The sequence below is a fragment of the Fusarium flagelliforme genome (assembly GCF_020744385.1).
Source record: "Fusarium flagelliforme strain FIESC 12 MPI-CAGE-AA-0113 chromosome Unknown B0J16scaffold_2, whole genome shotgun sequence".
NCBI lineage: Eukaryota > Fungi > Ascomycota > Sordariomycetes > Hypocreales > Nectriaceae > Fusarium > Fusarium flagelliforme.
Window position 1 is genome coordinate 4109487 of NW_025763504.1, and position 13691 is coordinate 4123177.

General features: G+C 50.2%; 2 protein-coding genes across 2 annotated transcripts; both read left to right on the top strand.

The window, feature by feature from the left end:
- Window positions 1-15: 15 nt before the first annotated feature.
- On the top strand, window positions 16-2611 carry B0J16DRAFT_70344 (uncharacterized protein). The gene has a single exon (XM_046134331.1). It carries the CDS (start codon window positions 335-337, stop codon window positions 2210-2212), a length of 1878 nt encoding a protein of 625 aa, XP_045986979.1. The 5' UTR covers window positions 16-334; the 3' UTR covers window positions 2213-2611.
- Window positions 2612-10938: 8327 nt separating this feature from the next.
- B0J16DRAFT_70417 (uncharacterized protein) lies at window positions 10939-13671 on the top strand. Its single transcript, XM_046134333.1, has 3 exons — window positions 10939-11219; window positions 11279-12032; window positions 12088-13671. Exons 2-3 carry the CDS (start codon window positions 11327-11329, stop codon window positions 13473-13475), a joined length of 2094 nt encoding a protein of 697 aa, XP_045986980.1. The 5' UTR covers window positions 10939-11219; window positions 11279-11326; the 3' UTR covers window positions 13476-13671.
- Window positions 13672-13691: the final 20 nt, after the last annotated feature.

Sequence of the window (13691 nt, forward strand, 5' to 3'; positions counted from 1 at the left end):
GCGCCCGCGAAGCTGCCACGTTCAAAGATCGGCTTTGAGTCAGGGGTGTTAAGCAGTGTCACGTGGAGATAACGATTCCCGATCCTGGAGAGAATGGAAGCGGCGCATCTTTAGTTACTTCACTCAACCCATCCCCAAATTTCAACGCGTCCAACGAAAAGACCGGTTCGAACCCGACGAGAAAGTTGAGAAAAAAACTTAATAATATCGAGTACGACTATATAAACGGGTAGCCAGTTTTGATAATTTTGGTGATGAAAAGTCGAATCTAGAGGTTCTTGGACCAAGCAACTTTATATTTGTTTACCCGCCTCGCCGACGATATACGTCAACCATGACTTCTTCCGACGTACGCGATGTTCTCAACTTGGGGGATGGAGCTGCTGGTTCCCGACCGAGTAAGAAGCAAAAGATTGCTGCGCCCAGACCAAACTTGAAGGGTTTGGCGCGTGAAGTACACAATCTCGGCGGCGACAATCCTATCGCCATCGTCCCCGAAGTCACACATTTTAAAAAGCGACGCTTTGCCAACCGGAAACCTGCTGCTAGATGGGAAATGCGTCCATTCAAAAACTCGGCGCGTGGCGATTCCGATTTCATTTTGCGACATTGGAGGCGGAAGGATGAGAAGCAAGAGGAGAACGATGCATCGCAAGAACAGACCAGCCAAGGAGAGCAGTCGCAACCGCCCAAAGAAGGGCTCGAGGATTCTGCTTTTGCAAAATACAATGTGCAGGTCTCGGTACCACAGTACAGCGAGGGGCAGTATCAACAGTCACTACAACATGTTGATTGGACCAAGGAGGAAACGGATTATTTGTTGGAGCTAGCACAAGACTTTGACCTTCGATGGCCCTTGATTTGGGATCGATACGAATGGAATCCTCCAGCTACTAACGGAGAGGCCGATGCTGACGGTGACGAGAGCAAAGCTATTGTGCCGGCAACAAGGTCCCGGACACTGGAAGACCTCAAAGCGCGGTATTACGAGGTTGCTTCGAAGATGATGGCAGCGCAGAAGCCCGTGCAGTACATGACGCAACCCGAATTTTCCCTCCATGAACTTATGGCACACTTCAACCCTCAGCAGGAAAGGTTGAGAAAGGAGTTTGCGCTGAACGCCTTGACACGGTCACGCGAGGAAGCCCGCGAAGAAGAGTCTCTCTTGCTGGAGATTAAGCGTATACTGGCCCGCAGTGAACGATTCAACGACGAGCGGCGTGAGCTGTACAACCGTCTCGACTATCCCAGATCGGACACAGATATCAATGCCTTCAAGTCGTCTGCTGGTTTACAAAATCTTTTGCAAAATCTGATGACCGCCGACAAGACCAAGAAGCGCAAGTCGCTCATGCCAGGCGACGGCACCAGTCCTTCTGGTACCGCACCCCCACAAACAGCTGCTGCTGCCTCTGCTGCTGCCACGGCTGCCGCGGCAGCACAAGAGGCAGGGCGACGCGAAAGCACAGTTGCATCTACAGGACCTCGTGAATCAACCGGCCCAGCTGCCACGCCGACAGCTGCAAACAATAAGAAAGGTCAGCAACAGCAACAAGAGCGACGTAAACTTACAACTCAAGAAGAGCTATTATATGGTGTCACTCATCACGACCGACTGGGATCTGGGCCAACTTTCCGTACCGAAAAGATCAACAAGTTATTCTCGCACAAGTCCAATCAGCAGCAAATGCGCATCACAAACGTGCTCAACGAACTGGACGTGCCTAGCAAGCTTATTATGCCTACCGCAGCGACTACTCACCAGTATGAACAGCTGCTTGCTGCAGTCAACAGCCTGCTTGATGCTCGCAAGGTCTCGGATAAGCTTGACCATGAGATCAAGACTGAGCAGGCAAAGAAGGCGGAGCGCGAGAAAGCTATGGCACCCGAGTCCACCACAGGTAACGACGCTACCGAACAGGAGAAGAAGGATGGTGAGGATTCAGAAGCCCCTGCCGCTACCTCCGCAACGGAAACAAGTAAAGGAGAAACGAATGGTAACGCCACATCTGCACCCGAAGATGAGAACAAGGATGCCTCAGAAATAGCAGCCCTTACTGCCGAGACCCCGGTCGCTTCAAACAAGGGAACGGAACAGAATACTGAAACCGACAAGAACGAACGCCCTGGCAGTAGTGGTGGAAGACAGAAACGAAGTGCTAGTGTTCTTAGCAGCGTCAGTGACAAGAGCAACAAGCGGCAGAAGAAGTAAGATACTGGAATGTACCGTCTAAGTACCACAGTACATCGTTCTACGCGCCAGTGACTTGCTGCACGTAACCAACTCCAGCAACGTTCCTGCAGGGACACAGGGATCTCTGAGCCGGCATGGCGGCGAGATCTACCAGGTTCGGCAGTCGTTGGTTTGGGATCTGTTATACGCATGAACCGGGCTTTGGCGAGACAGGGGATCACATGAGCTTGATGTGTGGGCAAGATACATATATGGCTGTTGAGACTAGAAGTCATACAGGGCTTGTCTTCTGAAACATATCATACCGTGTTGAAGCGCCCTGAGTGGGGACTCCTGTGTGACTGTTCAAAGTCTTGCATTAGCAGTAGCTTACGCCCCTCAGGGGCGAAGTTGAGTGAGGGTGTTGATGTCAACACATGGGCGTCCTGACCGCGTGGGGCAGACAGAAGATGCCATCCTCACCTTTGAGCTTGCATCAGAGTGCTCGTTCAGCGAGTGCAGTTGGTACAGTCAGAGATCTTGGCGAATGAAGGACACCGTGAGGGATGCAATGGGCGCTAGGAAGCGTGCTGGATACCAGGGATGACGTTGCGTTAAAGAATCTGCAGTTCATCAGCGGCTGCAGTGAGGCTATCTCTTAATATAGCAACATGTTTCTAAAATAATCAACGCATCGCCCCTGAAGGTCATCTATCCCCCTGGTTCAGTAAGACCCCTGGAGAAGAACGTGGCTAGGAGTGAGCGTAGGGAGGGCATCCGGCATTTTGAGCCTGTTCGACTTACATCCAACGTCCTTGCTGTCATTCCTCTACTTGCCTAAACAGGCCTCGAAGCGCCAATCGAGTGGTTCAGATCGACTTGGATAGCGCTGCCGTTCCTTCGGAACCTGCATCTTTGGCGCCTTGGAGACTCAGGATGGGGCGTGGCTCCTATAATAGAGAGAGTGTGCATGGTGTATAGATCACAGGAGCCAGCAAGGGCCATCACTTGGGCGGATGAAGTCATCTTGAAATCTATTTTGAGCGAGACGCCCAATGCCTTTACTGCACGATGACAAGCGAACGCCATGGGTCGGCGTCTATAGCCTAACAATAGAACAGATTGATTCACTGCTTCTCAGCATGCAAGAACGATGATGTGCATCAGGATATCTGATCTAAGATAAGATTCACCCTTGCTAAGCGCCAAGATCATGATCATTCCTAAGAACTGCGCGACGAAAATAAACTATGCAGATGCAGGGCCGGCGCTTAGCTGGCGGTTAGCTGTAAACTCGTGAAGCATCATTGGATATAGGACCTGTAAGGCTAGGGTCAACGCCGTTGATGTATTTTTAGACGAAACGACGGCGATATATTTAGAAACCCATCTCTGAAATATATTATATCGTAGTCCTGAACGATAAATATCCTTGTGGTGTTGAGGCTCTTTGATGTGACGTCTATTGCATCTAGTAAAACGCCTTGTGATTGGCTGACAGCTTTGTCAACCCACGACTTCGCGAATCGATCAAACCGATACTCATGAGCCGACATGTTTTAATAATGGCATCTCCATTGAATATCAAGAGTCCTCCGACTACGGACTAATAGCTGGCGTTTATTATAGGGTTGATATCGTATGGTCGCTCACACTGGTGATCATACCCATGCATGCTCGGATATGAAGTCAAGATCCGACATATACACCGGAAAGACATCTTCAATCTGATATTATTCAGCTGACGAGTACGAAGTGGCGAGGCTAGATTCGGCATTATCTTAACAGGTGTCTCTTCTCTCTGCTCGAGTTCCAGCAAGGGATAAATCGCTGCCGTTCGGAAATGAGGTGACAACAAAAGTGTGCACCCTCGATACGCAAGCAACCAACACAATGCATATTATTTCACATGCGCCACCGCGGCGTACGGTAGAAGAACGGTACTGGCGATGGTATCTGATGCACGATTCGAAGGGGGTGGGGGGAGCAAGAGCAGCAAGCAAGGAGTTAATACGAAGAAGCATAACCTGACCAACACCAAATAGCCACCAACAACCTATTTGAGGCTGTTTACAACCATGTCATTGATTGCAATGCTACTTGCCGGACCCAAACTCGAACGTGAGAGTATGGCTCAAGCTGCCAGCGACCGTCATGCCACACTTGGCATTTGGCCTGTCTCTCAATGTCTTTGTTTTCGCAGATAATGGCGGCATCTTGGGCTTCTTCGTCCCAAAGTAACGAATTGAATCCAAATTCTTGACCTCACGGATTTATCGAGGAAAGGCGGCTTGCTGCAGCCAACAGGGTCAAGATGTGTGAAAGTTGAGCCGGAAGAACCTTTGGACACGCTAGATCTTGGCAAACCAGGATGCAACTCGGCAGTCTCGTGCCTCCAGTAGGTATTCTAACTGTCATAACAAGCACAAACTTACAGTCCGTCATGTTCCCTGCCTGGCAGCGTCAAGAACGTGACTACATACCGTACGTGCAATGATCGCCAGTGATGTTATCTTTGTAGTCACAGGTTGAGTGTTTTACCCACAGCGGTAGTATCCAGACCCACAGCACGGAATAATTCTTCCAATCCAAAATTCGTCTCGACTTTATCGTGCTGATCAATCATTGGATCGCTCAACAGGAGTGACTCGACCGTTTACAGTACGACCAGGTTTGGATTCTGCAGGCTCGCGGGCTCGTTCTCTCGTTGGCGTCACTCATGAAGAATATTCGCACAATACGACATAGAATGGACACCCTTGTAATTGTCTGAAGTTTGACCAATGCCCCTGGTCAGTGGAATGAGGTGAGGATATCCACCGTTCGAATTGACTCTCCGCTTCCCCGCGCTCTCGCGTGCATCAGGAGCTGCAGAGTCATTATCGCGAGGTCGTAGCCAACACAGCGGTGTGCATTTGGAAACAAGAAGTGCAGTAATATAGACCTGACTATTACCTGCGCGGCCATGGATTCGCAATCAGAGGCGCTAAAACCACAGCAGCATTGTCTTTAGACCCTCAACTATCTGATGTGACAGCTTTGGATCACGGAGAACAAAGCCCCCTGTTCAACAAATAGCCAATCACAGCTGCTAAATGGGCTGTGTTCATCACAACATGATGAAGACAGACGGCGGCGTCCTTCGAGGTCTCGGAAAAGCTGACTATTCGCATCATAGACAAAATACCTTGATCAGTTCAAGCCTGATCAGGCTGTCTTCCAAGCTATACCATTCTGGCACCCTAAGCTTTTGTCTAGTTGTCTTTCTGCCGTCCCCTCCCGCAGATAGCAGTCCCTTTGAAGGGTGGTGGTACTGCAGTTTACCCACCAAGGTACTTGAGACCCTCGACGGCCTGACGAATGTGAAAGAAGAAGAGAAGGATTTGACTTGAAAGCGATGAGCTTATAGCAGAGAGAGGCAGGGGAGAGGAATATTTTGCATAGGATGGTTGGCCATGAGCTCAGTGATGATCTGCTAGCATAGGTAGTGGACGAAAATAGGAACATCGGCATTCGTCGAGCCAATCATTCCTGTTGATACATAGTACTTCAACGTTATGCCGTTTGCCGTTTGCCGTCCATTAAGTAGTCGAAGCTTGTTAGGTGGACTAACAGCACGGCGACGTGACAACAAGATGAGTTTGGGGTTTCCCATTTCATCAGACCGATTAGGGACCTTGCCAGGAGTAGTTTATCTCAACAAATCTGTAGATGTTTCATGCTTGGATGCATATTATAGCCTTGAAATCGGTCCTCTGCGCTGAATATGTTTTTCTTCTCTCTCTTTTTTTTCTTTTTTTCTTTTCTTTTTGGCAAGTTGCAAGCAAGGCGTGGTAGACCAAACCGAGCAACTCCAAGTGACCCTCATGTTGATCAAGCCCCTGTATTGAGCAAGGCGACAGTGGTCTCAGGGTTTGGTGAGGCCGCCAATTCATGGTTATTTCGGGCCTCCGCATACATCCGCCACAGAGAGGATTCGAGCGAGACGCGCGCCAGCCTCAACTCTTATGCCAGTATTCGTAATGAGCAGGGGTATATCAAGTTCACTAAGTCCCGTCGTACATGTGTATGCTCAACAGATGCTATCGCATGTCTCGCTAAGTAAGTTCTGTAAGTCCTGGTATTTGCTCAAGCGCTATGATGTTCCAAACGCTCTAAGCGGACCGAAGGTATCTGAGCTCGGGCCAATAGTCCAATATTGGGTTCTGAGCTATGGCACAGCCGCGGACGGCGGGCGAGTGACACGAGACAATGGTCTTAGCGTGTTAGACGCGGCGTCAATGGATTCTGTCTCGTCTAAGGTGTCTGAACAACCACACCCTGGTAAGAGCCCTGATCCGGCTCCTGAGTACCGTTTCTGATTGGTTGCTGGGGCGAGAAGGCGCATGTACAGTCCCGACACCCATCCGCCGATATGCGGTGGACGGTAGGTTAACGGCCTGGTTGGGCAACGTTCGCTTTTTGGAGCCGGTGTCGCTCAGAAGTACCGTAGCTTTAGGGTATTCCAGACATTTGACATACAATACACCTGAACAAACGAGCTTTGAACAATCCAATGTGAGACTCAGAAGTTAAATAGTGTTGATGGAGCGTTGTGGAAAAATTGGATCGATGCAACAGGCTCTTGATTTGTGCCTTCCTCCATCTCCGTTAGGGAAAGGTAGGTGCACTACACTACTGGTCCAGTGCCGCGGCAAGAGCGAGTGGGACGCTGATGGCTCTCCACCCAACCGTACCGCAGGGAAGGGGCCGGCGAAGGCTCGAAGCTAACTGCAAATACACTAGTGCAGCTTCCAATTTAGGTTGGCAGTTCGTCGTTATTTAAGACAGCACCAGGACTAAGGAAAGCAGGTGCGAACACTCTCAACCTATTGTCGCTTGTTGAAGAGCCGGAAAGGATGAGAGTTTGAGATAAATGCATCAACTGATTAGAAACAAGCCTTGAGCTGTTGGTCTCGGCGAGGAACCAACATAGCTACCTACCTACCTAGGTAGGTAGAGAAGACCTATTACGGATATCACAGCACTTGTACCTTGGGCAGGTACTTCTTCTACCTAACATTTCTAGGTACTAGGTATGCATGGTGCGGTTGCGAAAGTGACAATGATATTAATAGTTCACTTTGCCACCTCCAATTGGAGAAGGTAGTAATCGACTTGGAGACGTCTCTTGTTGACCTAAAGACATTGTTTCAGAACAGCAATGGTGGTCGATTCCAGTAAATTTTGACAGCTGGCCAGGTACTAATGTATTCGTAAGTTGTCGCCAATACCTAGCGAGATTGCACCCCTCAAGAAGAAATGAGAAGCGCTAGACTGGCTGGCTGGTAGGTATTGATTGTGTCATATGAAGGATTCTTCGGCTAAAAAGGTTTAGAGTCGCGCGACTACGTCTCGGCAGGCGTCAGTTACAGGCGTCCGACAGGGAGACGGAGGTTTGCATGTCGCCGCTCTCTCTATTCTGACAGTGACACTGATCCCTCTGAGGACAGGCAAGGATCGCTTATTGGATCCGGTATCATTACCCCAATGGCGATCGTGGTACGGGTACTGTACACGTTGGAGGTCGCGGGTTATTACCGCTCCAGGTTGAGGACAAGACTTTGTCTGCTCATGTCTCATGAATCGTATGTGCAGTCAAGTGAAGTGGTATCAGCGACCGACCGGCTGCGCCTGGAGTTTCTTGATTAGAACACAACGTGAAAGAGTTGGCAAAGACGCCGACAGTGGCGGTTGGTGGATGGTAGGTAGGCATGTAGGTAGGTAGTGTTGATGACGATGAAGCTAGCATAAAGCAATGAGAAAAGCTTGTGAAAGGCGCATCTCTAACCCCGGGTGGAGAGTTTTTGCCAAGATCAGTAGATTCACATATCGTCAGTGATTGATATGCAGCGGATGGATGTTCGCGGCACAGTTTTCCGAGGGTCACTGTCGCGCGTGAGATAGACGAGATGACTCAGATAATTGAAACGACCAACAACTACCTGACTATTCAAGGCCGACAGGGTATCTAAATTAGTTTTCCTCAGATCAGAACATTGCTGTCAATTGATGAAACCTTGAATTCGAGCTTTCTCTCTTTGCCATCTGACCGCGCTTGGGTATCGTCGCCTAAGACGACCTCAACAATCGACATTGATTGTTCTCATATTAACACTTACATCGTATACACATGCCATGCCATGCTGTGCTATTCTATGCCATACTCTTGCTTAACTTCTAGCCTGAAGACCGCGGTAGAGCAGTGTAGCACGGTCCGTGATCCGCACTTGAGGCGGGCTGGCTAAAGAGACGCCCCGTGTTCTCAGCAAAGCTCCCCCTGTCAGTTCTCGACTCGAGAGACTCTCGCATTCTGGGCGGTCGAGGGAGCCCCGTCGTCAAACTACCACTACCTACCTAGGGACCGCTGAGCCATGGGCCGCGCGACTGGCCACAGGTAGAGGCGCCCAGTGAGGGTTGGCCGCGCCAGAGCGACCAAGAATGTGGGAGAGCGCAAGGTAGCGCCAGAGCAGAGTCTTTCAATGAGGGGGAGACTCACAAGCGACACGCCAGCGTCAGCACCAGAACCAGTTACAGTAAGGAGCGAGAGGGAGCATACATGGAGCACGTATGTATCCGTAGAAATACCTAGTGACGGACAGATTCCGCCCTTTTCAATAGGTACCAATGCTTAACTGGGCCTTCTCCAGCACTGGAAACACTCTGATATCCATCGATGGGATCCGTTATAGAAACTCCATCTTGACCGCTAATGACCGACTGTCTATGCGATTTATTCCCTTGAACGTGCGTCGGAAAATGACGTGATATAACCGATCACAGCTGGTGATAGTCATCTAGTGCTACGGATGTGGCAAAGCCTTCAGTCAGGCATTGCGGTGCAGTAGGTACGGATACAGACAGTTCAGTAAGTATTGGGCTGAGGTTGTGGTTGATAACTTGATGAGATGCTGCTCAGACCCTTGAGGGGAGCAGGGCGAGGCAGGGTCATGCTTTGCAGCCTTGGGTACGCACTTTACTTTAGACTGCAATTCAAGCAGGTACCCTGGGGTTGCGTGAAGGTACATGTCGACTCGGAGGTACCGCACCTCGTAGCCGAGTGACGCCGTGTGAAGCGCCACGCCGCCGCGACTTCGGAGGCTTGAATTGACGTGAGTTGCGACCTCGAAGGCATTGCTTTTAGGTAGAAAATTCTCGGAGCTGTTGTTGCAAGGCATCTATTGTTCGTTCATCCGTTCGTTGTCTGATGCTGTCACAATAATACTACAACAACTAATCTTTAGCTCAACCGCCCGCTCTTTGCTAACTGCGTTGTAGCTCTTATAGGACATACCTATGGTTTGGAGCACGACACTAGCTCGCCCCGTCAACTCACGCGCATAGCAATGAAGAGCTAGCTTAGCTTCAATTCAAGGGCACTGTTGGCACTTGAAGTATGGCTATGACCGACCACCACGTCTATCATTACAAGTTGCCTTGCAAGGACCAGAAACAGAAACGGAACCAACAACACCAACCGCGCGCCCCGTCCGCTTGCCTGCAGCACCCTGCCCACCTTTCTTTGTGTCCATTTCCAAATTCAAGGGTCCCCTGGCCCCCAAGCTCTTGATCTATAGACTCACCCCTCCCTTGTTGACCAAGCCGAGGGTGAGAATTACAAGTCAGTACGACGCTATTCTATTTCGAAGTCTCTCAAACTCACATCGAAATCCGTACCTCACATCAGTTCACTGATGACTGGATGCTCTGCTTCGTCGTTGAACTGACTTGGATGGTCGTCAAGCTGAAACAACTTGAGCGCTTCTGGTGTTACTCGAACATATTGTCCGTCTACCTAATCGGTAGACTAGATAGTAAGTAGAGCAATGCTTGTTAATCTGTATTCGTAGTACCGTTCTCTGCTTGTCTCCAGCTGTGATGTCGTTCATTCACTGCCGCTGTGTCTCTCTCTCTCTCGCTCTCTTAGCTTTGCCTTAGCTTGTTGACCCGATCTCACTCGGGTCTTGAGTCTTCCTTCCTCGTACCTGCTTGCCCTCGGGACCCTTGCTGGGGCTCTCTCATATCCATTCTCTCCTTCTTCGGGCTCTTCTGTCCCGTCCCTCTCCTGCCTTGCGTTTGTTCGTCTGTTCGTTCGCTGGTCCCTTCCTTCCCAACACGCCCTCATCATCTTGCATCTCACTCTAAATCTCGATCCTTCGTCTTCTTTCTTCTTCCCCTTCATCATCTTCCTTCCTCCTACCCTCCACCAGAAAGGACCCCCCCCCCCCCCCCCCCCCCCCCCCCTCCCTCTCCCCGTCCCGCCAGCCCAGAGTTGATCTGAGCTCCCCGCCGCGAACACCCCCAGCCAATTTTTTTTCGCCGATTATTACAGACGCAGTTTGACTTAATCGCGCGTCAAAACCTTTCGACGCCCCAAGCGCGGCGACTCTCGTCATTTCCAAACTACAACCACCCGTTTTTTCGTTACTCAACGGGCAATTGTGCTCTCAACCCGACTACCTCACCTTGGCCTTTTGTATGCGAGCGCGCATCTTTGCCAGGCTTTCAGGCTATTTGTTCAGTTGACTTACATTCGTTCTTTACCTCGGCCTTAAGTGCCAAGTGAAATCCCTATCTCAGTCTAGTTCTACGGAACAAATCGCGAGACATCAGTCTGGTTACTGTCTTGTATCCTGAGATCGAGCATCACAACGCCTCTTCTCATCTCCTCTCTTATATCATATCATCTTATTGGCAAAGGGTATTTGACTCTGCCTCTTTGTCATCACTCATTGTTTAAACAGAATCTCGGCCAATAACGCTCTGGATTTAAACCTTTGATTGTATTATAAGACGACGGGACCGACTTTCGTTAAATCTATCATCATCGACTGCAGTTCAGCTGGGCTCAACTCATCTCACAGTGCCGCCACCTCCTCTTGGCTTGGATAAGGCTTGATATTTTTTGCGAACCAATTTGGCCGAGAGCATCTTCGAGTCAGTCGTACGCCTTTACCCAGTCGTAGATCTATAGCCACGCATCACAGCTACCATCGGATCTACCGGAGTGAGTTTGCCAGCCTCAGGGCCTAATCGCGTTTCCCTGACGCCTCTCGCCTCACTCAGTCTCTCATATACACGCACGCCACTGTTCGTCATACTCAGCGGCTCACCATGGCATCTTTTACAGCCCTCAATGGGGGCTCGCCACGGACTTCAGATCCGCCTGCTGTGACCATCGAAAAGACCTCGTCTATAGAGGAACGCGCACACAACGCAACCGCGTCTCAGCCTCCACCCACACCGGAATTGTCATCAACCCAGGCCCCAGTCCAAAGTGCGGAAAGGCCATCTTTCCAATCACCTGGCTATCCCGACGTAGAAGGCTCTCATAAGAGAAAGCGGTCTGATTCTGTCGAAATACGGCGAGAACAGGTTGTGCATGCAAATACGCCGGATTCCGCCCACCCGCATCACGAATCCCGTGAGGTTTACGAGACACCGTCAAGGGATTACCGTCCATATGGCGACGAGCATCGAGACAGAGATTCTTGGTATTCGCATCAAGCACGCGATGAGCGTAGCTATGATTCTCAACAAAATTCTGCCACCACCCCGCATGGTCAAACAGAAGAGCAAATTGGTGATGCACTTCGCAGAGCTACTGGGCAGTTCGACCATGGCGACTACTCCAATGCCAGCCCAGATGCCGACGATCATTCCATTATATATGGAGGCCAGTACACATCTGATCAGAGACGTGATGGACTTCTGCAGCACGACCCTAAGAAACGAAAGAGGAATTTCAGCAACCGCACCAAGACAGGGTGCCTTACTTGCCGCAAGCGCAAGAAGAAATGCGATGAGCAGAAGCCTGAGTGTAAGCTGCCTTGAGTTATGTCTGTTGTCAATTCGTTTTACTAACACTTGCCTAGGTGGAAATTGTCTTCGTGGTAGTTTTGTCTGTGCGGGCTATCCTCCTCAACGTGGACCAGGATGGCAGAAGCCCGATAACAAATCCGCAGCAGTTCCTCTCGAATCCAAGGACCCGACATATGTTCCACCAGGAGCATACGGAATGCCTCAGCAAAGTCCGTATGGAAACCAGCCCGTGAAGCGTGAATCCCTGCCACCCTACCGAGGCCAGGCCCTTCGAATAGACCCCCCACAAGGCCGCCCTCTGGTGACCGATGACGATCGGCCAACAGCATCAACATTGCCCAGCGCGTCTGTTGCGAGCCCAGAAAATAAACTCTCTGCCTTGCCTTATACTCCCGCCAACGTATTCCCAACTCCCGTCAGCGCAAATCCTCAACCACCACCACCACCATTTGGAGAAAGAATGGCTAAAGAATATCAACGCGTGCCTCCGTTGCATGACCTTAGCAGAACAGAACCTGACTCTACTCATCTCGGGAATCAGCTTCCACAGATAAACATTCTACACCCAACACGGACCAACAGCCCTGCTCCCCCTCCACCTGCGCCGACATCCAACGCCCAAGTAGCTGCTCAATTGGCACTGTCCCATTCGCAGTTTCCGAGAAGGACCCAAAAGGAGGAGATGCTGTCAGGGCGCCATTTCTACCCTTTCGACAAGGAGCTCTGTCTGGAACGTGAGCGTTGCTCCGCCGCTTGCTGGAGATTTAACAACCTCAACGGTATATCCCCCGAGGAGCGTGCCCGTTTGTTTCTTGAGATTTTGCAGCCCCGCGACCCTGTTCGAGTTTCCCCTACTGAAGCCTCTCCAATCACCAACGTGGGCCGTGTGGGAAGAAATGTCGCAGTTGAGACACCTTTTGTTTGCGATTATGGCTACAATATCACCATTGGTCATCATGTTGCCATTGGGCGCAACTGTACAATCAACGACGTGTGTGAAGTAAAGGTCGGCGATAACTGTGTGATTGGACCAAACGTCAGCATCTTCACGGCAGGACTACCTGTCGATCCTAAGAAACGCCAGGGAAGTCAAGGTCCCCAGGTAGGCAAACCGATCACCATTGAACAGGATTGCTGGATTGGTGGAGGTGCCATAATCCTTCCCGGAAGGACAATTGGCAAGGGTAGCACTGTCGGTGCTGGATCAATTGTCACCAAGGTATGGCTTGCAAAACTCTGTCCGGACATTATACTAACATATGGTCTAGGATGTCCCCCCTTTTACGATTGTAGCTGGAAACCCCGCAAGAGTCCTACGTGGCATTGCCTCTTAATGTTGATATATTGCGTTGTCGTTTTCCTTCTCATCTTCGTAACACAATACCTTGTTGTGTTTATGTTGACTTTTCTCGGCCCGAGGAGTTCACATAAGTTCACATAAATGCTTGACAACAATGGTCAGATTCAAGCGTTGGGAACCCACAGCGACGGGTCTTTTTGCTGGGTCTCTATTTTGTCTGGTTTTGTTTATTTTGGCTTTGTGGTTTTTGTTAATTTCAGCGAACTTCCGCTGACTGGCATGGGTTATGAAGGTGGCGAAAAGCAATTCTTAATGGAGGCGGTACGAGATTTACTGTGTTGGATTATTGGAGGTAGA